This window comes from Balaenoptera acutorostrata, chromosome 2 (genome assembly GCF_949987535.1).
Source record: "Balaenoptera acutorostrata chromosome 2, mBalAcu1.1, whole genome shotgun sequence".
NCBI classification, from domain to species: Eukaryota; Metazoa; Chordata; class Mammalia; order Artiodactyla; family Balaenopteridae; genus Balaenoptera; species Balaenoptera acutorostrata.
Window position 1 is genome coordinate 123,198,309 of NC_080065.1, and position 27,334 is coordinate 123,225,642.

Sequence of the window (27,334 nt, forward strand, 5' to 3'; positions counted from 1 at the left end):
ACTATGTGCTGAAGGGCAGGCCTTTCCCTGGGCTTCTCCATGCCACAGCATGCCAGGCTCCGTGCCAGCCTGTGAGAGATGCCAGGAGATGGGCCAACCAGACTCCCTCCTGCCTCACCCTGCCAAAAACAGACTCCAAAAAAAGCAGATAGGCAACACAGATGTGTAAGTGCTGAGTCAGGCTTAATGTGAGTCCCTAAACAATTCAAGAAACACCAGTGATTGTGTTTTTTCAGCAATCTCCCTTGAATGTGGTGTAAGAAAGAAGCTTCCAAGTCAACCTGGAGCTACTGAAGTTTGGGGAGGGTGAGAAACAAAGGGAAGATAGCTACAGGCATGAACGATGTTCGAGAGTGAATGATGCATAGAACATAACATTTCATTACCATGGACAATAAAAAGCAATTCAAATATCGTGAAAAATTATTTTATAAAAATATCTACATTAAAATTTTAGCCTGAAAGCTGTAGCTTCAGTTTTATAAAAAGGCAATCTTTGAAAGGATCTGGCTCAGGAATATACAAACATTATACAACAGATATCAAAGTAAGACAGCTCAAAAAGCATCTTAGGGGATATTGCAACTGGTCTGTCATGAAATAGAATTAAGTGTTCTTATTGCATAGCAGAAAATGAGGTCACTTTCATTTGCATAATACTGCAACTTATTAGACGGAGAGATGCCATTGGGTACTTATGAGAAAGAACTTTGGAATTCAGAGTCTGACTTCTCTGGTGTCCAAATCAGAATCCAAGTGGTGTCTAAGCTGCTTCTAACCTTGGGCTGCAATTCCATTTCATCGCTGTGATCAGACTTCAGATATCCCACTGGCAAAGCTGCATTCACAAGCAGGTGTGGCCACCAGAAGAGGGGATGCAGGGGGGTTCACCTACCACATGACTAGCACAGACTTGAAAATAAGTCTGTTGTGCCCACTGTGGAGAGAGAATTGTACCTGGTGATAAAGGGACAGCAGGTTTTGGATGGCATCTGTGGGCAGCTAGAGCAGATTGACTATTTGGTGATGACGTACCAGTGTTCTAGTCCCCGTGAGAAAGGACACATGAGGATAAAACGAACATGCCCTCAGCAGCACTACCAGCAGGGGCAGTGCTTCCTGGGAAGGGAGACGTGAGGTGGGGTCAATAGCAAAAATCCAAAAGCAGGAAACACAGCTGGCTAGCTCTCAGGGAGGGGATCCTTTCTGGGAAGATGACACACAAACAATAGCCTCCCCCCACATAAGCATGATAAGCCTGGAAGTTCAGCTTCCAGGTGTTGGGGGGGAACTTCACCTTTCGTCTGCAATCAGAAGCTGTGTGATGGCATACATCAGACCCCAACCTCATCCCCACACACACACACACACACACACACACACACACCCTGAAACAAAGTCCCAAATCTTCCTCGGAGAGGGAGGAAGAACATTTGGAACAGAAAGCGCATTCCATCAGCTTCCGATCCAGAGGCAGGCAGAGCTTTGAGACCACAGTCACCTCCGTGCCAGGTAAGAGCAGAACAAACCAGCTAACAGCATGTCTTGATCCCTTTGGAGCTGTTCTTCCAGGTCCACCAAAGCTGGATATTTCAGCCTCTGCCCAAGGTTACTAAAAATTCTGGGTACCTTGGTATTCTCCAAATGTCTCACTGAAGTAACATCTGCTCAACATCAGAAGATGTTTCCCCTTCAGGGGAGTTGAGTGGTTCACGCACCATAAATATACAGTAAATACACAAAGTGTCCAACTCGCTGAGGAAAGTCCTGGGTTTATAACTTCAGGGTGAAGTGGGGAGAATGACAGTCTCCTACAAAATCTGCTTGGAAGTTGCCCAGTTGTATGAGAAGTCCAACATCAGAGTTCATAAAGCCCCTTGGCTCCCTAAAGATGGACCTTGACATCAGGAAGGGTAAATTCCAGCCCCCAAGTTGTGAGACTCTTCTCCAGACACAAGACTTCCCCTCTTTATGCTGGAAATTCCAATATAAGCAACTTGCTAGTTCAGGAACAGTACAGCTTTAAGGTTCTTTTTTTTTTTTTTTTTTAATGCAGATGACTCCCTGAGCCCTCAAATACCCTCCTCCCTCCTCCGGATGCCTGAAATTCTGTCATTAATCATTTTTACCCGTGAATTAGCAAAGCTTTCATCAAGCTCCTCTCTCAAAATGCAAGTACTCCTGAGAGAGATCACACATTCAGGGCCCACTGCCATGTGGGAGGGGGGTGCTCTGAGGATTGGCGAGAGGGTACAGGCCAGGAATGGGGGAGAGCACAAGGAAAGGAAGACAAGGATGTGAGACAGACTGGACCGACTGCCGAGGGCCAGGCCCAGGGTGCCAAGCATACACCCCTTTGAAGTCATCCATGTCCATGTAAATCACACGTGACCCCATCCAGTGCAGGGACAAACCTATCTTTGGGTTTGGACATATGGTGACCTTTTACTTAGCCTCCAAACCAGAACACTTTTGAGAGTAAAACGGGATGCTCTGAAAAATTAAACCTGCATAATAAGTATAAACAGGGATTGTCCTATCCCAGGAAAACCCAGAAGTAGGATCCTCTCTGGGACCACTATGGACAAGGACTGAAGCCTTACCACTTTGTTTTCTTGTGTTTTTGTTTTTCATGCATTTTTTTCCTCCAGTGTGTTACTCAGTGCTTCTCTGAAGAGCTAGTTTTCCCAGCTGAAGAGACACGAAATCTCCCAAACCTGGAATCCTTGACCTCAAAGACCAGTAGCCCAGAGACTGGGCAGTTCTGATAAGAAGTTCCAGGAGGAGAACACAAGGAAGAGTACCCAGCTGAGGGGCTAAAGAACTTGTGGTCCTAGCACACAGAGGACACGGGGCAGCTTCGAGAACACCCCACTCTTCTGCAGACAATGCCAGTAGTCTAGGCCGGTACATGCACCTGGTCATTTCTGGACATTCCCGGTATGTCCAACTGCACTTCCAGTAGACAGCAGCTCTAGTAGTCTCAAGGTCCCCGTGGGGCAAATCCATAAGAGAGGTTTCTGTGATTTGATTTTTAGCATAGCGGAAGGATCAGTAGTATAGAAATGGAGCAGACCATCACCACCCCCCAATTTAGTGAATCACCACATTCTGCACACACACACACACACACACACACACACACACACACACACAGGTTCCAGGTTCTCTGATGTCCCTGTAGAAACACACAAAAGAACGCTCAAAGGTGCAGCCGGAGCTATCAGGAACCCACTGCTCAGGGCAGAAGATGAAACACCTTGCGGGAGCAGGAGGTGGGTACTGTCTTCCCACCCTGACGACACTGCCAAGTTGGAGGAGGGCGGTCCCCGCTCCTCTGCAGACTCCGGCAGCGAGTGGCACCCAGCCAGCGTGGTCCCACTGTGCCGAGTCACAGGCAGCACCCCTCCCTTCCTCCACCTCCTGGCAGTGGGAGTTGGGGTCACAAGGGCTTGTGAATCACAGCAACACCTAAGATGAAAGGGGGAGAAAGTTACCATCTTAGCTTCTCCGAACTTATTCAGAGTCACAAGGAGTTCATGATCCACAACATCCCAAGCCATAGCCACGGGAAATGGGCACGATTTGTACCCAAATGCTGAAGGGCCTGTGGACTCAGGCTGCCAGCAGCTGGCTGTTTCCCGCTCTAACAGCCAATTCTCCACAAGATGTTTAAACACAGAGCACAGTCCCTCAACACCACAGGTGAGTGATCTCACCCTGCATCATCACACTGACTCACATCATATCGTAGTGACCCCCCTTCCCAACCCCAGCACTCAGTGTAATGACACTCAGCACCCGCACTGGAAACCTCACGGCTCTAAATCTGTATCACTTTAAGAGAAGTGATGAGTGATACATGTCTCCTTTTAGAAGACACTGAAATGAAGTAGAAAGAACAATAGACTGACTTCAGGGCAGCAAGAACAACAGCAAGAATTCCCATCCTAGCTCTGCCACCAGTCAAGCTGCATTGTGGCTTCAGGCAAGTCCATGTACCTCTTTAGGCTCCATTCCCATATATTCAATGTCATCTAACTGAAAGACCCCTCCAATGCTAAATTCTATACTTGGATAAACATTCTAGACATGACTGTATGTGTTACTGTTTTGGTCAGGTTGAACCATACTCAACAGTTAACTTATGAGCCTAAAATCTTGCTTGTAATGGGCTGCAGTTATGCAGCAGATACTATAGGCTGATTCATCCAACATCCCTTCTACTTGCTCTCCTCTGCTATAGAGACCAGAAAGTTATGAGCTCCGCTTCCCAGACTACCCTGCAGCTGGAGGTGCTATGGGACCCAATCCTGGCCCATGAGATTGTAACTACAAGTCTGCCAGTGCTGCAACTTTGGTTTTCTTCCTCGTCCTGCCTGGAAGAAGCTCACGCAAGGTGCAACGGGCAGCAGCAGCAGCTATTCATAAAGCTGGCAGAACAGAAAACACAGGAGAAACCTGATTCTTCAATGACAGTCTGAGCCACCAGGCCAGCCCTGGACTCCTTTCTGCCTGGGACAAATACATACATACAAAAAAAGATACTTCCTTATCTAAGCAAGTATCTGTCAGTTTTTCTGGTACCTGCAGCTGAACCAAATTCTAATTTATAGTTAAGGTGTAACTAGGAGCCTTATTTTAACATATTACCACCACTATCAAATCTTCTGGTTGAAGATGAGATTGAGAGAACATTGCTAAAAGAAAGCCCAGGACACCCCAATGGTGACATGCTGCTAAGACATGCATTTCATGTTAATTCCTGGATAAAGCCACAGACATAAAAGATGAGAAGTGGGGAGAACCCAAGTCCTCAGACCCAGATGTGCTGCCTGACCTTGAGAACATCTTGCCTGCACCTGAGGCTCCTCTTTCTCAAGGGAGCATGTCTTTAAAAAGCAGGCTCCTGTATTGCTTTTTTATATAAACTTTCTCTTCTGATTCTAAAAATAAAATATTCTCATTATGGAAATTTCGGAAAACCCAGAAGAACACCAAGAAAAAGAACTTTAATCCCTACATACAAAGAGAATCACCGTTATCTTTTTTGGAATATTTCCTGGCTTCTAATAATAACCACAATCACTGACTGAGTGGTTTCTACCTGCCAGGCAGGCACCGTGCTAAGTGCTTTCCACGTAATATCACGTTTCATTCTCACAACAGCCCTAAGAGGCTTGATATGATTTTATTCTCATTTTACAAATGAGAAAACAGAGGTTCAGTCAGACTGACTACCCTGCCCAGAGTTCCAGGGCTAGTGGCAGAGCTGGGACTCAAATTCAGATGTGACTCCAGTATCCATTTCCGTAAGCAGGGGCTACTCTAACCCCCGTGACCCAGGACTGCTCGACTGAGCTCACACGGTACGTACATTTTGCATCATCCTTTTCTCAACCAGTCTGTCACAAACATCTTCTCATATTAAAAACACGTCCACTGTATAAATATTCCACAACTTAGTTAGCTATTTCCCTCATGCCAGACATTAAGTAATTCTCAGTTTTTTGCTCCAATAAATAACTTTGTCCATAAATCTTTGCATTTTAGGCCATATCCATAGATTCTAAGATAAGAGATTCACTCAGTCAATGGGTTTGAACACAAATCGCACCTCTGCTCATCTCCTTCCCACCTACTTACGGGGTGGGCAAACACTAAAGAAATGGACATGAAATATTCAGCACTTACACAAAATTCTAACTACTCACACCTGCACCTTCCCCTCTCATTAAGCCTCACGTGGAGCCAAGGTGGGATCGCTCACTGGCCTCACTGCCTCATACAGGAAAATGCCCTGTACTTCCCACTTCAGCCTTGGTGAGAAAATGACAGTGCTGGTTTTTAATAATTAACCATGAGAACAGAACCACTCTAGGACCAAAATGCCTCTAAAATCTTTTCTATTTAGTTGAGAAAAATCCTAAATGAGAAAAAAAATTTTAAATAATTTCATAAATTGAAGCCTTGGGCAGACAGAATGCGATACAAACCCCTTTGAGCCTGCATGGCATAATCTTCCTTTGCACTGAAATCCAAACAAGATGGAAAACGGAATAAGAACACCATTGGAGTCATGATGGAGATTATACATGATAATGGTCATAAAATACTTAGGATGATGGCTGGCACATTGTACATGCTCAATAAATAAACGTTAGCTCTAATTCTTCCAGTTTCTGGAGAACCAAATACAAGGAGCTGAGTTCTTGGGTTGGCCAAAGAGTTCCTTCAGTTTCTAAGTATAAATAAAAGACACATTTTTCATTTTTACCAAGAACTTTATTGAACAACGTATTCACCGTTTTGTTCCACTACCTTCTGACATTTTTCAGGCAACTTCATAATTCCACCTTCCCAAAACCTTGTATCTTTTGAGCAAAGAACTGTTCCAGGTGCCTTTTACAGTCTTCCAGGAAATTGAATTTTTTTTCCATTAAGAGAATTTTGTAAAGACCTAAATAAATGGAAATCCGAAGGTGCAATGTCTGGTGAATATAGCGGATGAATCGGAATTTCCCAGCCAAGCTGTAACAGTTTTTGCCTGGTCACCAAAGAAACATGCGGTCTTGCGTTATCCTGATGGAAGATTATGCATTTTGTGTTGACTAATTCCGGACGCTTTTCATCGAGTGCTGCTTTCAGTTGGTCTAAATGGGAGCAGTACTTGTTAGAATTAATTGTTTGGTTTTCCAGAAGGAGCTCATAATAGAGGACTCCCTTCCAATCCCACCATATACACAACATCACCTTCTTTGGATGAAGACCAGCCTTTGGTGTGGTTGGTGGTGGTCATTTCACTTGCCCCACGATCTCTTCCGTTCGACATTATTGTACAGGATCCGCTTTTCATCGCCCATCACTATTTGTTTTAAAAATGGAATGTTTTCGTTATGTTTAAGTAGAGAATCGCATGCGGAAATACGGTCGAGAAGGGTTTTTTTTCCACTTGATTTATGTGGAACCCAAACATCAAAGCGATTTACATAACCAAGCTGGTGCAAATGATTTTCAGCGCTTGATTTGGGTATTTTGAGTATGTCAGCTATCTCCCACGTGGTATAACTTTGCTTGTTCTCAATTAATGTCTCGATTTGACTGCTATCAACTTCAACTGGTCTACCCGGCCATGGAGCATTGTCCAGCGAGAAATCTCCAGCACGACACTTCGCAAACGACTTTTGACACATTCGATGAGTCACAGAACCTTCTCCATACACTGCACCATCTTTTTTTGGGTTTCAGTTGTGTTTTTACCTTTCTTGAAATAATAAAGCATACCATGTCGAAATTGTTGCTTTTTTTCTTCCATCAATATTATAAAATGGCTACACAAAAATTCACCAATTTTGATAAGTTTTTTAAAAAATACACGCTGATATGACAGCTGTCACAATACAATCTAACAAAATTGTTTCAAATGATATTAAAGACAACTAAGCGCTACTAGAGCCATCTTATGGAAAAAGATGAACAAACTTTTTGGCCAAACCAATACTTCATAGATATCTATGTTTGCTTGTCTCCCTATAGACCCTCAACCTCAGCCCCACTGACTCCGATCCTGTCCCCCACACCTCATCAAAACCATCACACACCCCACCAGGAATAAGCCTCTACAGCCGCCTCATTCCTCCCTCTTCCCTCCAGCCTCTTGCTTAGAATGCTTTTTCCCCCAACCCTGAGCTAGAGTAGCACAAAAGGCATGGGCTTAGGACTCAGACCTGGGTTTGAATTCTGACTTTGACGTTTTTTTAGCCACATGGTCTTGGGCAGATTACTTAAACATTCCAAACCTCCGTTTCACCATCTATAAAATGGAATGGAGTCTCATTCAACCAGAGGGTTGTTGAAAAGATAAGAGTGTATGTATACACTGTACCTAACAGACTGCTTTGTGGCCCAGGGAGTGGGCACCTGGCAAAGGGCAGCTACCTCTATGACTGTGACCCACCCTCAAAGTTTAATCAGGCTCCACCTCTTCCAGGAAGTGTTCCCTGACTCTGCCAGTTCTCGCATGTCACGCCCTAAAGCCTGTGCAGTACATTTCATTTAGATCTTACATGTACATCATCTTGTATTTCCTATTTTTGCAGGCAGGTCTTATCTTTCCAATTTAATTTCTGGAAAGCAAGAACTGTATCTTATTCCACCTAGGGGCCCAGCACAAAACAAATCAGGAAGGGCAATGAAATTCTAAAACCTCTTACGACAACTCAGATCAGTCGGAAGTGGCTCCCTGGAACACTGTGCCAAGAAGAATTCTACGGCTACGTTCAGCTGCGCTGGGGAAACGAGTGCTAATTATGGGTATCTGTCGTGGGCGCAGAATGAAGGAGTGGTGACATGTGACAATCATCTGCCATGCCTGAAGGAGGCACTCAGCCCCAAGTTAAGCAAGCTAACCTAGCGCCCACCTGCCCCACCCCACCTGCGCCCCAGGATGGGGGTGGAGCACACTGACCTGCGTAGCTCCGCCCTGTGCTCATGTTGCTTGGCAGCAGTGTCCACTTGTCAGTGACAGGATTGTAGTATTCCACCGAAGCCAGGTTACAGGATCCATCATCCCCTCCAACCACATACAGGAGCCCATTCACTGCACAGACCCCTGGGAATCAAACAGAGGCCAGAGAAGGCATGACAGCAGGAGCACCAAGGGGATGGACCAGAGACAAGTCTGGATTGCCCTGGAGGCGCTCTTCCTCCCCTCCCTGCTAGAATAACAGACAATTGGCTCCTCGGGTTTAAGTTTGCTCAACAGAGGAACACACAACAGCCACTGGGATCTGAGGATCCCCCTTCCTAACAAGGTCATGTCTCTGACGAGGGAGCTTTCACGACGACACAGCCCCACAGATGTTCCCTGCCCTTGACCCTATAAATAGGCAGAGCACTGTAGGTACAGACCCCCTTCTACTGCAGCATTGCCCACTGGTGCATGCAGGCCTCCCACGCCCAGTCTGAGCTACGTGCGGAAGGAGACAACTCAGGGGATTTCACGTACACTACTTCTACTCTGCTTGTTAGCTGTTCCCTGATAAACCATTTTATCCACACTGTGGGGCACTAATGGTTGTGTCTGTGATCCCTTTACACAATTGGGGTCTGAATCCACATACAGTTCCCAGGGAAAAGGCTTCCTACCCACCCTGATCTCAGAGTGAGCTGGTTTGGCGGCAAGGTCTCATGTAGCAGGGACTCAAGAGTAGGAAAATGTAAGTACTGCTCATCAAGATTTAAAAGGCTGTAGTCCAATATACTGTGTATTTTTTCAAAATTAGACTCAGGGATGAACGATGTTCAAAAAGTAGTAATTATCAGTGTTGGTGAACATACTCTGAAATACTGGTGAGTATAAAATGCATCACCTTCCCGGGTGGTGTCAAAAGTACATATACTCCCTCTGATTCAAAAGTTTCACTTCTGGCCTTTTATTCTAAAGAAATAATTTTAAATGTGTGCATTAATCAGCTATAAAGACTATTTATAATAACCAAAGCATTACTTAGAGAAAAGATGGAAATGACCTAAAAGTCCAATAGTAGCTTGGTTATTTAAATTATGTTATAGCCATTTAGAATAATATTATGTAAATATGTTTAGTGTTATAATAAGATATTCATAGAAGATTGTAAAGTGGATTAAAAAGGCAGGTTATAAACCAGTATTACAGTATGATTCCATTTTTGTTATAAAAAATAGAAATATCTATATGTGAATGTGTGTATACACATGCATTTACATCTAAACCTAATTCTTGAATTAGCTGCTTGAAGGTTCTATAATTCCTCACTCATGTGGCTCAAGGCCAAATGCCAGGTTATATCACAGCAGGCTTAGACAATGAGCAAATTAATAAACTCCCCTCTTTTTCTTGTTTATGCTTTCAACAAGTCAGCTGCAAGTGGGTTTAGCAAGCAGGTAAATTTGAGTATAAAGGAAATAAGTCTGCCTGAAAGTCACCTGCTTGTATTTCCAGCCTGGGTAATTGGGCTAAGCCAACACTATGATAGAGTAAGAAGGCATAAAGCAAGATATACCAACATAGGACACAACCCATAGGGCAAAGTTCTAAAAGGAAATGGTTTAATAGGGGTGTCAGGCTCCAGGCATAAAAAACCTAAACACTCTAAGGAAAATCATTCCTACAAGAAGGAAAAGGGGAAGGGAAGGGAAGGGAAGGAGAGACAGAAAATACAAAGAAGGGAATAAGGAAAGTGGTCCTATTGGAGAATGGATCACGAATCCTTTCATGGATACCCCTGAAAGGAGGGAAATTGGTTTCTGGTGGGAGGTGAGAGGTTCTCATAGCCAGACACTGGCAAAGAAAAGATAGAACCAAGTGTGATTGTCTGACCCTGTCCACACAGCCCTATGCTTAGCTAGCCAACAAAGCCACTGGGCCGGGGGCACAGATGGCAACCAGAGGCTCTTCTGGGTCTGTGTCCATCTATGTGCAGTGAAAGTCATCGTCCTTCACTGGGAGGGAAGGAACCCTCTGCATCTAAGAGGGGGTCCTGTGAGGCACCCCGTGGCTAGCTTTGTGGGTTCCAAGCTCTCCCCTGCCCAGCAAATGGACACTCCCTACTCAGGGTACAAGCTCAGCCCCAGGCCCTGGGAGCCTCTCCCCTCTGCCTCTCTTCTAGAGCTAGTGTTTGCAGGGAGAAAACACCCACAACCTTCCCCGGAAGGAGAGAAGGAGGGAGCAGTCATATTACCTGCATTGCGCCGGCACATGTTCATGTCTGCCACCTGCTTCCAGGTGTTTGTTCCAGGATCGTAAACCTCGACACTCTTCCTCACCAAGGGCCCATCGTGTCCACCTGTGGCGTACAGCTGCCCACTGAGGACCCCAACCCCTGAAAGGCAGAGCACAGAGTCCCAGCCTCAGGCTGGCTGCAGCGACCAGAAACCAGGAGGCCTGGCGTCCAGTCCTGGACAGCCGTCACCGGCAGGGTGACATGGGGAGTGCTGTTTTGTCACCCTGGAACTCAGGGTCCTCGTCTATAAAACAAATATAATGACACCTACCTGCCTCATAAAATCAACTTGAAAACTGCCAAATATAAAGCAAATATAACCTCATTTCTATTCAGACACATAAAAATAAATATTATATATATAATATGTATAGGTGTGTGTTTGTGTGTGCGTGTAGTAAAAAGAGTTGAAATGGAAACTACACAGCAGGTGTACTGAGATCATTATCGCTGAGGCCTCCCTGCTTGTCTTGAAGCAGAAGCTGTTCTTTCTGCCCCCGTGCTCTCCTCCCTAGATGGCAGAGGGGCACTGAATCACTCACGATGGTGGTAAGCCTGAGCTGAGGGCCAGGACTGCATCATTTACAGGTTTTAGCATAACTTTTTAACATCCTCTAATACAAGTCAAGGAAATAAAATCCAGAAAGCAGGAGTGCCTAAAAAGAGCAGCTGATGTGGTGGCCGGGACACCTGGGTTCTGGACCTGTGTCTCTAACCTGCCCGCAGGTGGTTCTTCCCTTTCGGGGCCTCAGTATTCCAACTGTATAGTGAGGGAGCTGGACTAGATCGGTAGTTCCAGTGGACCACAGACTACTCCACTGCGTGGACAGCTCAATTAGCTGGGGAATTTTTGAAAACACAGATTCCACAACCTCACTCCCAGAGACATTGGTCAGGAATCAGAAACATTATCTCAGGTGATTGGAACGTGCAGCCAGGTTTCAGACCCAAGGACTAGATTTCCAGAATATAAACTTCATATGGACAAGAACCATGTTTGTCTTATCATGACTGTTTCCCTGTGTGTGACGGTACATAGTAGGCTCTCAACAACTACTGCTTGAATGACAAGATGTGTAAAATCCCACCAGCAATTATGCAGGTGTGCAAATGGCTCCTCGCAGTTGCCCTAAACTAACAGCAGATGGTGGTGGTGTATCAACAGTGGCTACCTTACGGACTTGAGTTAAATAAAATTCAGTGTGTTCCCAAGCTGCCCCATCTTCCTCACCTCCATGTGCAGGAGGAACTAGCACATGCTGGGACCCAGAAATGGCCTCTTTTCCTCACAGCCATCTGCTAGCACTGCCCACACCCTGCTGAGGACGCAAGCAGCCTTCTAGGCATCCAGGGGCACCAGTGCCCTTCTGCAGCCTCCTCTGCCAATGCTCACACAGAGCTTTCCTGGACCTAGAGCCACAGGGGCCCCTGCTGCCAGGGTCTCTGGGTCTTTAGCCACCAAAGAACACCTACGAGGACGAGTATGTGGGTTCCCAATTCCAGATGTGAGGTTTCTCCAAATCTTAGGGATGTGAAGCACTAAAGAAAGGCTGCCCTGGGAGCCTGAGGCCAGAGCACTGACAGTGACCTGAGGAAAGAACCCACCTCCGGGAGAGATACCACCCCCTAAATCGAGGTCACTGTGCCTCGTGAGAGGCAGGAGCAGCCCCAGTGATCTCCACTCAGCAATAACCCCTGGGCAGCCTGACAGAGACAGAGCAGCAAGGCCTCCAAAGGCAGCTCCGTCCACAAGATGAGCCTGAACTTTGTAAGGTGGGTCTGTGCGCGTGGCTCTGTCCGGAGCTGGCCCTCCATGATTCCTGCTTGAGGCGCTCCTAGAAACAGCCACAGACCTCAGTGTGCTGCTCCACTCCTGCTGAGCTGCCCCTGCCTCCTTGGGCTTTGAACACTTTCTTGCACACCTCAAGTCACACACAGGATTTCCAGGAAATACAAAGAAGACTCTACCAGTACCATAAACCAAAACTACTAAAAGAGCCCTATGATGGCAGGAGAACCGGAGGATCTGTGAACTGAACTGGGCCCTAGGGAACACCTATTGCAACCCACTCATTTCACATCTGAGGAATCAGAGGCCAAGACCACAGGGACATTCGAGCAGACCCAGAACCAAGATCCAGCCCTCCTGACTTCCATGCATTTGCTGCACCTTCAGGAAGGGCCAACCTGTTGGGATCAGCAGAGACGAGCTCCCTAAAAATAGCCTTCCAAACACAAATGTTTCTTAAATGGAATCATACAGCATTTTCTTTTCTAACCAGTGAGCATACAATGGTTCTTGCAAAATATTAAAATAGCATAATTTTTAAGGAATACTAAGGAAGTGGTCATGTGTTTGGTTGTATAAAATGAGATCACAACTCAATCTTCAAAAATACAAAAAAAAAAGATAAAGTAATAACATGGTGGGGAAAAGCTCCCAGTTGTGGCTTCCCTTCCCAGAAGTCACGTGGCCTTCCTGCCAGCCGGGTTGGTCATCAGCCACCACTCCCACAGGAACCGGGAGCAGAGAGCCGGTGCCCAGCCTCCAGCGCCTCCACCTGCCCTCCCAGACCCTTTCCTCTGGGCCCCTAGGTGATGGGGCAGACAAAGCAGGGAAGAAGGGGCTGTTGCTCCACTTCCTGGAAAATCCCAAAGGACCACACAGCTCCTGGTCTTCCCACAGGAGGCGGAAGTGGGCCCCATGTGGGGATTTATTCTCCTCCCATGCGGGGGAGGGGGCTGAAGTGAAGAAAAGTTGGGGGGAGACATAAGTTTATCTCCAAATACTAACACTAATAGCTTGGCTTTCAGCCCCCAAGACAGAGACAGGCAAGTTTAGCTCTTCCAAGGAAGACTGGGACAGCCATGCTTGTCACACTACTTCATGAGAATGAGACTCTGATAATCTGGGGTCAAAAAAATCTAACGTCAAAATGAAACAAACCTGAGTAGGAATCCCAACTCTGCCAGTGACTAATGATACGACCTTGGGCTAATTACTCAACCCCTGGTTGACTTACTTTCTAAATCTGTTAAGTGGAGTTATGTCGTGTCTACCTTGCAGGGCTGTGAAGAGGATTAAATAAAATAAGGCACAGAAAGTGCTTATTAGGACAGCACCTGGCACATAGCAAGCTTCACTTTTCAAGAGACGCAGACACCTCCAAAGAAATGGAAGAGATGACGATGAAGGGAATATGATCTCATCTGTTCCCTACCAAAGGGATCCCCCCGAGAAGGGTTAACTCCTAAGTGCTTGTGTCAGCTGCAAAGATGCAAGTGGGATTATATACACTGAAAGGAGAGAAGAGGGAGGGAAAATAAGGCAGAATGTTAAGCTCTTGGCCTCCAGACCCACCTGTGAGATCAGACACAGCCTGCCCCCTGACCTTCCCCCGCCCCATACCTGCGCCGCTGCGACGAGTGCTCATGTCTGCCACGTATGTCCACTCATTGGTCGCTGGGTTGTACTGCTCCACGGTGCTCAGGCACTGGCGGGAAGCCCCATCATAACCCCCAACGGCATACAGCTTCCCTGGAACAGACAAAGTGGCTGAGGGTGGTGCTTCAGACTCGCATGGAACTGGAGCGTGGCTGAAACTCCACTTGTAACTCACTGGGGCACCCTCACCTCCATCAGGGTTCAGGACCCCCTCCCCCAGGAAGACCACAACTCCCTCCCCAACCAGGGTAAGCATGCTTCACGACTCTGTCTCCTACTTCCTCTTAAGCTCTGAGTTCCTCCTCAAAGCAGTACTGAGCCTCTTTCTCAAAAAGCACCCAAACACCCAGTGCAAAGCAACGGCCTGCTGTCACTGGGGCTCAACATATTCTTGCTAGTGAACTCATTAGATCTTCTCCAGAACAAGGCATCGGAGAGATGGAAAGCTTGAGGGCCCCAGGTGCAGCCAGGCAGGCAGACTTTCTGGGTAAAGGCTCACAACGGCAGACAGAACAAATAAGGAAAAATATTCTCCAACAAGAACCCAAACATTGTCTCCTCCATGTTTTGTACTCTGTCCACAACCTGGGCAGGCAGAACGTGTGAATGGAGTGCTCTGTGTGCACTGTGGGCTGGGTTGGCTGGAATTTATCTGCAGACCCCCTTGCAATCTCTGAGCTATGCACAAGACCCCTGAAGCACCTCACCTATTTTTAAAATAAAATACCATAAACGGCTATCAAAGAGCATCAGTTTGTTCTGAGGATGGCAGTGAGGTTGGGCAAGGGGGCAGGAAATTGGTATTTGAATGATCTCAGAGAGAGATTCAAACATTTGGGTTTAACATGTAGTCTTAGAATACAGTGGGAAGGTCTCTGTGTGTGGTGTGTGTGTGTGTGTTGGGAGTGGGTGTCCTACCTCACCTGGGGTCTCAGTCCTATGGGGGACCCTGGAATTATAATAAGGATCTTAAACACTAGCTACGGACTAAATAAACGCCACCAGGTGCAAATCTACTTAACAGGGTTACTCAATCAAAAGATTTTTTTGGTCACTATGTGCTTTCTTAATGGAGAGATACCAAGAGTACAACCAGTATGTGAAAAATCTGCAGTTATTTTAAGTTAGAAAGAGATTCTCAGGCTCAGAACTATGTTGTACCATCAGGACGTTTGCTGCATCAGATGTAAAATTATTTCTTCTTCTATCATTCAGCCTGGTTTTGGGTTCTGCCCCCACAGCCCTCTCAACCAGCCCTTCTAGAAGAAAGGGACACCTCCTCCTGACTCTGCCCTCGCCTAAGCCGGAGGGCAAAATCCTGACTCAGAGCTCCTCCAGGACCCAGGCTACTCTCGTGGTGTGTGCTGGCTCAGAGGTAACCACCTGCCCAGCCAGCTGTCCATCACTAGGGAGGAGACAGGCCTAGGGTGTGGAGAAGAGAAGCTCCTGAGGGCAACCCCAGTCTCTGTAACACACGATCTCTGCTCTGCGGGGAGTTTCTGCCTAATCTCCCAGCCTCACTGTCCCTCTTCCTACGTAGAGATTCTTCAAGGCAGCTAGTAGCAGATGATCCTGATTTTCTTTCTTTTTTCCCCAGTGTTATTTAGGCTATGTAGCCATGGTAAGGAGACGATGAGAGGGAGGCGGGTTCTGTGCAGACAGCGTGGGGAGCCGTATCTTCAGGGCCATGGGGAAGGAGCGTCCACTTAAGATCCTCCCTGGACATTCTCACCAAAGCTGTCCATTGGACTCTGCTGCCCCAGGGTGACTCTCAGCCGAAAGAGCTTCAGATTCAGGTTGGACAAGATAAATAAATCCCCAGTCTGTCCTCCGGGTCAACAGGGCGTGCTACCACACAGCACTTCTGCCACACAGAACGTGCTCGCAGAAGGCTCTGTCAAGGGGAGCATTTCAAATGAGTACCAGGAAGGTATCTCCTCTAACCCCCATCAACCATTCCAACTCTGCCTCAGCTGAAAAAATACCCACTCAAGGTTTCTCCTTTCAGGGATACGTTATTTTTAACCCCAACTCTATTGTTTGATATTCCTGGCTAAGGAAAAAGGGGGGAAATGGGAAGGTGGCTAGACAAAGCACTTGCATTTGGCAGACAAATCAATTTCTGTTCCAACGGGAGGATGAGATTGCAAGAAACAATTTTATCTCGGTAGGAGGACAAAAATCCTTGCACTCACTAAGATGACTCATTCAGTATGTTAGAACAATATACTTTTAAATTAAAATTTAAACTACATAATACTGGTATGGACCAAGAAATGCAGCGAGAGAAAAGAATCTTTATATTAATGTCTAACTCACCGCATGTTACACTCTCCCCGAAGCACGTGTATGTGTTCTGTGTACACGTGACATAGAAAATGCCTGTGTACATGTGTGAATGCACAGATTTCCAGCTAAATTCCCACTTCAGGACAGGCTAATGAATCAGTGTTGTCCTGCAACGTATAGCGTTTTAGTCCAAATAATACTCTATGCTTTAATACATTGAATTCATACATATTTCTAAAACGTCTCTCTATTAGCATTTGCTAATGGTCTGAGTTGGGAGTTAGAAGACCTGGGTTCAAGGAGTGGCTGTGCTATTTACTAGCATGGGGCACATTGATTACCCCTCTGGGACCAGTTTCCCCTTCTGGAGAATGGAAAAAATCTAAGTCCTGCCCATCTCCTTCAGGAAAGTTTTAGGAACAAAATGAGAAATTGGAGATGAAAACCGTTTAAAAACTACAGTGCACTATCTAAACAGGCCCCAGACCTCACCATTCGCTCCTGTCTCACCGCACACACCTTTCCTGACTAGAGCAGGACCCACCAACCTGCCTTGCAGTGACTAATCAGAACTGGGGAAAGGTGCCCACCTCACTCGGGGCTCTGTTAATAATGCTCAACATATGAACATGAGGACAAAATTAAAGAAACAATTGACTCTCACCCCCTCCACATTATACTCCTAGGTTATATCTTGACTCTGGATTCCCCAACTCGTAATAGAGACAAGTGGCCAAAGCAACAGGCCAGCATTTCCCCTCTAGGCTCCTCCCACTCCCCCCAACCCAGCTCACCCACTTTCCAGCCTTGGGCCAGTAGCTTCACCTTTCTGAGTCTCAATTTTTCTCATCCGCTAATCAGGATACTAGTACCAGACTCAGCAGTAACGGGAGGAATAGAGTCGGGACACCAGGAGAAGGCCCAGGGGCCAGGGCAGGCCACCGCCCACTGCCGCTCCTTACCCTCTACGACACCCACACCCACACTGCTCCGCCGTGTGTTCATTGGGGCCACGAAGAACCACTCGTTGGTCTTGTAGCTATAGGCTTCCACCGACGCCAGGCCTGGGAGACAAGAGACTCATGAGGTTTCTATGGTGTCAGGCCTCATCCTGCTGTGCGAACAGTGAGGATGGGGGAACAGTGCAGACCCGGGGGCTGGAAACCTGGGTGTATGACTCAGCACTACCTCTGCCTCACTGTGCAGCCCGGGGCACCTCCCTAAACACATTTGCACTGTGTCTGCCTGAGGGGACCACTAAGACCTGACCTAGAGGGTGGGCTGTGGGAGGCCCAGGGGTATAACGTAAATCATAAAACCGACAGAATGGAATAAATACCTGAGGTTACCTCGCTGAACACCTATTCTATCCCTCTTTTCCCTTGTCTTCCTCTATTTTAGAGGCTGGAAAGCTGAAAACTTGTCTTCCCAGAATCCCTTGGAGCTGTGGGTGACCAAGTCAATGCAATCTAAGCAGGATTTCTGAAACAGCCTTTGCTTTTCTGATAAGCCCCCACCCCCCCTTCCTGCTTCTTGCTACCTGGAACACAAATGTGTTGGCTGTATATAACAGCCACCTTGTGACCATGAGGATAAGTCCAAAAGACTCTTCAGGAACTTGGCCCCAGTATCCTTGAGCAACTGGACGAAGGTGGCAACTGCCAACCTCTGAATTTCTTGTTTCATGAACAAAACAAAAGCTCTCATTTGTTTAAGCCACAGTTTAGTCAGGTTTTCTACTAGCAGCCAAAAATAATGCCTAAAAGAAACAATGCCCCACTATCCTTTGTTCTCTTTATTCCCAGTTCCCACTCACTAGAAGCAGCCTCTGGAGGGGCTACAGATCTTGGAATTAATGAAACAGGCAAAGAGAAGGCTGAAAAAGGTTACCAATTGGTGAAGACACAAATGAAATTTCAGAGAGATAAAATATATTGTTTTTCATGTCACTGGGGGCCAAAAGATATCACTTTAGTTTAACAGAGTTGCTGTCAACAGAGACATCCACCTGGAGATAATCTCTCCAAGTCCATGTCCACTAGTAGTTTCTGATTCTCACTTTGGAGCTAGATGAAAGCCAGGAGCAAGGGGACACTTCTGCAGTGGCACAACCTTGTACAGCTTTGGTGGGGCAGTAGAAAGGGCAATGGGCAAAGGCTGTGTGACCTGAGCCAGGTCTCTTCCCATAGCTGAACCTTAGCTCCCTCATCTGTTCAGAGGAGGGTTCAGACCACAGTTCTGAGACACCCTCCCGCCGAGCTTGCTCTAAGTCTCATCTCTGGAATAAATGGCTTAACAGACACTAGAAAGGAGAAAAGGGCCTCTTCTGAGGGTGGGGTCCTTCCTAGAGCCCTAGAAATGACAGCACGTGGGCAGTTACCTATTCTGTGTGTAGGAAGGTGTGCCTCTGACGCGCAAGCTGGGGGAAGAGGAAGGATGGGTATGCTCTTGGGGCAGTAGCTGCAGAGGAACCAGCGGTTGGCCCAAGAAATGGCAGACCAAACCAGGGTTGCATGGAAGCTGTGTCCTAGGCTGGATGGGGACTGAGTCCGGGACCTACCAGTACTGCCATCAAAGCCCCCGACGGCGTAGAGCAGGTCGTTGAGCACAGCTGCTCCCAGCGTGCTCCGGCGCTCCTGCATGCTGGCGATGGACGTCCACTGGTCTTTCACCCCGTCATACACGTCCACTGTCCGCACACGCAGTGAACCATTGAACCCGCCCACGGCATACACGTGGCCAGCCATGAACACCACACCTGAGGCACAGGAAACCAAGACATCAAGGTCATCTCAGACGGCTGATGACTCACGTTAATGAGTGACAATGGGGGAACGAGGCAGGCATGTAAATAATTCACCACAGAAGGTGATCTCCAACTTTAGATATTTGGAAGTCACTATGGGACTCACTGGATTTCTTCTCACATTTGCATTTCTAGTTTTGTTTGATTCAAGCAAGTACTTGGATTAGCCTGAAGTCCCTAAGCACATGAGAACTGACCCCAGAAGGTGCAGCTAGAAACTGTGCAGGTGGGGAAGGGAAAGGAAGGGAGTGTGGAATGCACAGATGTTTTTGGAAACAAGGAGCAGGACTGTGGCACCCAGTAGAGACCTGCGGTGGCGGCAGGGGTGGGGCGGAGAGGAAAGGCAGCCTGCACACCGGGAGGCAGTGCGGCTCACCTGCTCTGCATCTCCTGGAGGGGAGCTCGGCAATCTGATCCCACCGGTCCTCCTCAAAATCATAGCACTCCACACTGCGGATGGCCTTGGGTGCCTGGCCGCCAACCACGATCATGACCTCCAGAAAGACAAGTGGACATTAGCTGGGTCTCCCCAACATCCAGATTCATGGGTCATCAATCCCTGTTACGTCCACATGCTCACTGCCCAGGGTCCGTGGATGATCTGAGATGCCAGTTTACAGAGCTATATACATGAAGGTGCTGCCCCTAATCACCAACAGGTCTGAACATTCAAGAAAAGTCTAACGAGCATCTTCCCACAGAAACACAAGCATAAAGTCTACGCTTCCCAAGTGCCCCTGCTCAGGGCTGTGTTGGGGGTATAGCCACTTGGGGCATCTTCTGCAATCTGAGTGTCCTTAAGCATTGGGGGCAAGGGGACTAAATTTTAAATCAAAACAAAATATTCCCATATATATATATATATATATATATATATATATATATATATATATATAACATGAATATATTTTGGAATAGAGTACAGAATTTGGATGCATTTTTAAGATAAAATTAATTCAAAAATATTTCTGAATGCATAGATTATAGGGAGCACTTATTCACTGCAGTACGGGAAAAAATTTGTAAAACACCGCTTTGTGGTGGTCACCACAAAAATGCATGTAACTGATGATGTTGTGAAAAAACAGTGTTACAGTATTATTTCCACAAGTAAGGTGGTAGCCACCACTGCCAGTCATCTTGTGAAGTATGTTGTCATTTGTTTGTCACCACAACTCTGCAAGGTAGATATTATCGTCCACATTGACAGGTCAGGAAAGTAAAGCTCAGAGAACATAGGTAAATTGACCAAGGTCACACAGCTAAGAGCAGCAGAAGAGAGACTGAGAGCCAAGTGCACCCGACACAGGGGTGAGTGCAGCCCCACCTCTCTCCTGCTCCAGAGACAGGGTCTATGCCAGGACAGCTCACTATACCGTGTTTTTCAAACTGCAGGTCACATTTCATTGGTGGGTCACTAGATCAATTTAACGGGTTTCAACCAGCATACTTTTTAATAGTACAGCACAGAAAATATAGTAAGGATGTTATTTCATGAAATACTTGTTCTGGTTATACATACATGTATGTATCTCCTAGAGAGCAATTTAGACATATTTCTTAGTGTAGGATGTAGTATTTGAAAAAAACAATGAAAGCCACTGTTCTGGCTGCAGCAACAGAACTTCAGCAGTTCACCGTGGTATCCCCATTGCTGTGACTTTTGTCATGTGTTATTAATAAATAAAAATTAAAGCACCAAAGTTAACAATAGTTTACACATGTCAGTAAGTCTGTACAAATTCATGGCTGTCCCCGCAGTGACTTCACTCTCACTCACTCATTCCAAGTGGCCTTCTTAAGTGGAGAGAAAGGGATGCAGTCACAGGCAGACAATCAATATAAGTCACAGGATCGTCTCATTATCTGTGGCTCGTCTTATTCACCACAGTGGTTCTCAAACTTCAGTGGGCATCAGAATCCCCTTGAGGGCTAGTTGAGACACAAATTGCTGGGCCCGACCCCACAGAGTTTCTGATTCAGTAGGTCTGAAGCGGGACCGAAAATACGCATTTCTGACAAGTTCCCGGTTGATGCTGATGCTGCATTTCCAAGAGTCATACTTTGCCAACCCCCGTTTTAACCCACAAACATAGAGATTTCCTGATGATGTGCCATCAACCGTTTTTGCCGTTAGAATGATCATAGTGCCCTTTGCTTCCCTGCAAAGCATTTCTGGGGAGAAGAGTGATCATCAAGATCTGCGTGAGTGCATAGGAGTACACCCCTCAGCTGAACGTTGTCCACCATATAGGGAGACAGGTATAGGGCTGACAGTCATTGCTCAAGATCAATTATTTAGGACCCAAGAGTCTAGATTCAGGCTCACCTACTGCCCATGTGGGTGGTCACTGGTCATCAGAGTTAGTCTACAGTGCTTCTGTGACCGAATGTAAGTGACCAATGTTCAAAAACTCAGAATTCCGTTCTGACTTCTGGAACATGCCAAAGGAACCCAGGACACATAGTCCAGACGTAGAGCTGTTGTTACCTCCAGAAATAAATGTTCTGCATTTGACTTTCCTCTGCTCAGAAGGTCCACTGCTCTGTGTCAAGAGCAGTCCTTTTCAGAGAGACGCAGAATTCTACATTTCTTCCCATCTGTAATTCTTTGCTTAGCTAGGCATCCATGACAAGTTCAAGGGGGATGTTAATGAACACAGCCTCTTGGCAAACTTCAGACAATGCCCAACTTATTCCTCCAGGGCTGAATGACCCGCATTCATAAACATACCTAGAACTTGTACTGTCTTTCTGGTTTTGAGTTGGTAAAGTTGAAATGAAGTCAAACCATTACAAGGATTTTCTTTGAAATCTGATTTTGGGGCTAACTGGGAATAAAACTAGTTTTTAGTTTTCTTTCTGCAGTGACATCAAGTACCCAACATCCTCTCCTTGAAACACTCTTCCCCCATCTGATTCCCCCCCCCCCACCCACAACACCTGCTTATCTTTCAGGTCTCAGTTTACACGTCACTTCCTCCAAGAGGACCTCTCTGATCTCCAAAGCTGAGTTACAGGTCCTTCTCTGAGACCACATATGCCCTGGGTTCTCCCACTAAAAGTGCCCCATGTTGTGCTGTAACTGTCCAGTAACCTTGTCTCCCTTCTAGACAGTGAGCCCTGCCATCGCACAAAAATGTACCTGCCTCAATCACCAAGATAACCCTAGGGCCCTAGGGTACCAGGTAAAAGTGATGACTCAAATATTTATTTGGAATAAAGAATAAATGAATAGTAAAGACCACATGCAAAGAGTTAAATGAAAAAATACACAGTCATGGGGCTTCCCTGGTGGCACAGTGGTTAAAAATCTGCCTGCCAATGCAGGGGACACGGGTTCAAGCCCTGGTCCAGGAAGATCCCACATGCCGTGAAGCAACTAAGCCCGTGCGCCACAACCACTGAGCCTGCGCTCTAGAGCCCATGAGCCACAACTACTGAACCCACGTGCCACAACTACTGAAGCCCACATGCCTAGAGCCCGTGCTCCGCAACAAGAGAAGCCACCGCAATGAGAAGCCTGCACACCTCAACGAAGAGTGGCCCCCACTCGCCGCAACTAGAGAAAGCCCGCACGCAGCAACAAAGACCCAACACAGCCAAAAATAATTAAATTAAATAAATAAAATTTTAAATAAAAAAAAAATACACAGTTAAATTTAAAAAAAAAACAAACACGAGCTAGAATGTCTCTTTCTTGGGTTAAAACATGTTAGACACCAGATTACAATTCTGGGGACAGAATCTGAGGAAAACAAACAAAAAGAGAAAGAGAGAGCTTTTCCCATCTTTTGACTCAACCACCAGAAGGCTGTTTATTCTTTTCATAAGCTATCAAGGCTTCTTCTATAAACAAAAAAGGCAAAGCTTCAGGGGACTTAACCATGTCCCAGAAACCATCTTCCGCCAGGGTAGGGAGGTACATTCATATTGGAGAAAATCCAGCACTCATCTCTGAGAATTTTCATAGTAACACAGAAGCGATATTATAGAAATGCAAAAAATTTAATGTTAAAGTAAAACCTGCATAGAAAGACAAAAAAGATACAGAACAAGGTTTTCAAAATAAACTTGCCTTTGAGCTTATAAAACCACTGGTGAGAGACGACTTTTAAAATTCCAAACTTGTACAACAATCTGGGAAGAGCAATTATGAGGTTTCGTGGGGGTAGGACCATTGGTTTCTGAAAATGTGGAGGTTGCTCAAGGCAGAGGGAGGAGTAGGTATACTTTCTCCTTCTCTCGTAGACATAAGAAGTCCAATTTCTATGGCAGGTCTTACAAAAAGCCATCATACAAGGAGCACTACACTCATCACTGTGTACTTGTGCAGCATAAAAAGAATAAGTTTCCTATCTTGACTACTAACGGATGGTTGTTTCCATAGATACCTGATTTTAGCAACCAATTAGACAAAAACGAGTATTCCCCAAAGTCTACATGTATTACATCTCTGAAACTGTAAACCTCCAGCTACTTAAGTCTCTTCTTGTCAGGGCAAGAAGAGACTTGAACCGTTCTTTCTTGCAAGCCCACATTTGACATTTCCGGAAAAACTCAGGCCCAAAGACTTCAATAGGCATATTTCTTTCTTCCCCTGACACCCCTAAGTTCCACTTTACTAAAGATGTGTATTGTCTTTAATAGAAATTACTGAATCAGATCAGCTTATTAAATGATCACTATGTTTAACATTTATCCCTCAAGGTAACCCTGAGTAAGAACTACCAGTGGTCATATGGGAATCATAAAATACTAAAGAACTGGTTCCAGGCTAACAATTACGCTAGACCAAACATAACTTCATCACACTCAAGGACAGCAATGTACTTGGGAGCCCTGCAGGGCACCCAGGGTCCTGACCCCAAGTCTCAGTCATCACTGTGTTAAAGGCTGCAGACTTCTTGGTGAGTGGAGAGCTCTGGGTGACACAATACTGGTGAGCCAGACTCAACTGTGAGGGGCATGGCTACTGGGCCACTCCCAAGGAAAACACTCTCATTTTAGAAAGTCAAATGGCCATTTACTTTAGGGACATTAGTGAGACCATGTAAAGACTACCTGATTCCTTGGGAAGGAAATTTCACTCCCAGCATAACAAGATGGTTTTTAAAAAAACATTTAACACTGTTTCTTTCACTTGGATGAGTCTGAACTCCACCAGTGTGACTGTGGCAGTGAAGGCATGTTGGTCCCTCCTCACAATATGACAACTGCTCTGTGTCTGAGAGCCATCAGGTAGCAGAGACGAGCCAGGGGAAGGGCAGGAAGTAAACAGCGCAGAGCTTTCCAGCCCGTTTGTGCATCAGGACCCTAACCCTAAGTCATTAGACTCTGCACTCAGGGGAGTGGAACGACCCAGGCTCTGCACACCTTGTTCATCAGGCAAGAGTAGAGTGTGTGTCCAAACTCTCTTCCATGACCGGTGAGCTGGGCAGAAGGCAGGCCCAGCCAGTCGGTCCCTCGGGCCAGGGCAGGAAGCGAGAGTCTCTCTTACCCTGGTGCGTGGGGCCGCAGGGCTAACACCAAAAATTCATCCGAAGGAGCATGTCGAGGTCGAGGCAGAAGACTTGTCCCAGCAGGTTCTGAGCAACAGGTGCTCCAGGCAAGGACTGACAGCCAAGGTGCACGGACCACGAGAGGTGAAGAAGCAGCAGCGCGGGAGCAAGACCCAGGGAGGAGAGTGGGAGTGGGAAACGGACTTTGGAGTCAGACACACCTGCGCTCAAATACCAGCCCCGTCACTAACTAGTTGTGTGAATCTGGGCAGGCACTTAACCTTGCCAAGCTCACTTCCATCACCTAAAATATCAGGATAATAGGATGTTTCTCCCATGGGTGTCAGGAGGCTTAAATGATATAAAGCATTTAGCACAGCGTTTGGTAAACAGCACACACTAAATGTTAACTTCTATTATTAGATCAACACCAGCATCATTACTACCGTTTAAAGCAGTTGCTAAAACAGATTCCCAACAAATAGTAGAAAAGGACGCTTATGATCTGTGAATGGGAAAGTGAGCACCAGTAATTCCAGGGATAATGATGGGGGTTTTTCAGGACCCCAGGGTGTTTCCCAGGGTCTTGCCTGGGTCCATTTAAAGGACCGAGACGCGGAGGAGCAGTGTCCATCCATGGGCCTGGCCCAGGTGAGAAGTCATCCTCCCCACCCTGCCAACAGCCTTGTGTCCAACACTGTCTTCTGAAAGCAGGACAGACCAACTCAGGAGGAAGCCACCCACTTCCAGCCCAAATGGCTTTTGGTGTCATTTTAAAGAGTTGAATAAAGATGTCAACTGCGCTGAAATGACAGTGAAAAGTGCCAGATTCAGTACATCTCCAAAGGGTTTATTTGCATCTTCCTGGAACCTCATTTCTCTGCTGCCATCTGCAGCACAAGGTAACGCAGGAGTATCGTGAGTGGCTGGGAGACAGCCCCTGGTTGTCCATGGCAACCCAGCCTCAGGGAAAGTGCTGGGTGGTGAGCGTGTGGGAGCCTAAATGATGCCATTAGCTGTTCTGGCTTGAATATGTCAGTGTGATCAGTGCATATATGGCACAAGGAAAAAACACCCTTATTAGCCTCTGCAGCTATCCCAAGGCAGAGTCTTGTTTCTTTCAGGGAGGAGGTTTGGCTGGCAAACAGGTTCTCTGCTGAGAATTGCTGAGAACAGTGTGCAAATCTCTCTCCACCCCTTTGTTTCTCAAAGTCAGCTCTGTCAGAAAGCCAACTTGGACTGAATTCATGAAAGCACAAGCCAGCTGGCCCTTGGAATTCCTGTGGCCACTTCTCCAAGTAGCCCCATTGTCTCTCAACTTCTCTTCTTCCTCCTTTTATTTGGCCACTTGTATATTTCTATCTTACTTTCTCAGAGGGACTTCTTAAAAGCCCTCAGAGGGTAGGAGTCAGGTTTCTTTCTACCCAGTACTCAGCTAAAATGCTTTTGTGAAATGTGGAGGCAAGGTCTGAAGTCAGTCACCCTGGACTTAAATCTCAGCTTAGCTATTTACTAGCTGTGCTTCCAGATACATCACAAATTCTTTGATAATCCTCCACTCAAGACATGGAACTTAATCACCACCCCCTCCCTTGAGTGTGGGGTAGACCTGCTGACTAGCACCCAGCAAATAAAATACAGCAGATGTGATGGGACATCACTTTGAGAGAAGGTTATTTAAAGACTACAGCTTCTGTCATGGGCGTGCTCTCTCATTCTTTTGCTGTAGAATCACTCACTCTGGGGAAGCCAGCTGCCATGTCATGAGGACACCCGAGCAGCTTATGGAGAGGCCCGTGGGGTGGGGAACTGATACCTACAAGCAACCACAAGAGTAAGCTTAGAATCAGATCCTCCCCAAACAAGCCTGGGGGTGACTGCAGTCCCAACCAGCAGCTCGACTACAACCTCACGAGAGGCCCTGGGCCAGGATGACCCAGCTAAGCCTCTCCAGGATCCCTGCCCACAGAAACTAAGATAACAAACGTCTGTTGTGTTAAGCCGCCAAGGTTAGGGTAATCTGAAATGCAGAAATTGATAACTAATACACAGCGAGTAGGTGACATAACCCGAGATCCAATTTCCCCATGTGTAAAAGGGGGATAATGACAATTTTGAAAATCCTATTAGATAATAAATGTAAATCACTCAGCTCAGTGCTTGGCACGTGCTCAGCAATTAGACCTGCTCCTATCATCTTTGTGGGGTTAGTACCATGTCATGGTCAAAAGCAAAGACTTTGAGTTGGCCAGACCTATAAAGAACTCTTACAACTCAATAATTAGAAAATAATTTTTTAAATGGGGAAAGATTTGAACAAAGACTTCACCAAAGAAGACAAACAAATGGCAAATCAGCACATGAAAAGATGCTCAACATCATTAATCATTAGAGAAATGCACATTAAAACTACAGTGAGATACGACCACATACCTACTAGAATGGCCAAATTTTTTTTAAATAGATAATACAAGGAGTGGTGAGACAGTGGAGTAACAAGAACTCTCATACGCTGCTGATGGGAAAGCAC

The 27,334-nt window shown here is 46.3% G+C and overlaps 1 protein-coding gene across 2 annotated transcripts in view; it reads right to left on the bottom strand.

Moving 5' to 3' along the window:
• Window positions 1-413: 413 nt before the first annotated feature.
• Window positions 414-27,334, bottom strand: part of KLHL3 (kelch like family member 3) — a 112,986-nt gene continuing 86,065 nt past the window's right edge. Inside the window, exons 9-15 of one of the 2 annotated variants that reach the window (XM_007172193.2) lie at window positions 19,680-19,797; window positions 19,058-19,255; window positions 17,460-17,561; window positions 14,173-14,301; window positions 10,722-10,862; window positions 8,468-8,611; window positions 414-3,471 (exon numbers count right to left, since the gene is read on the bottom strand). In XM_007172193.2, coding sequence (XP_007172255.1) covers window positions 3,443-3,471; window positions 8,468-8,611; window positions 10,722-10,862; window positions 14,173-14,301; window positions 17,460-17,561; window positions 19,058-19,255; window positions 19,680-19,797 — 861 coding nt within the window. In that variant the 3' untranslated portion in view covers window positions 414-3,442. Of the gene's footprint in view, window positions 3,472-6,388; window positions 7,265-8,467; window positions 8,612-10,721; window positions 10,863-14,172; window positions 14,302-17,459; window positions 17,562-19,057; window positions 19,256-19,679; window positions 19,798-27,334 lie in introns of those variants that run through there. The other variant, XM_057540268.1, reaches the window with a different exon arrangement.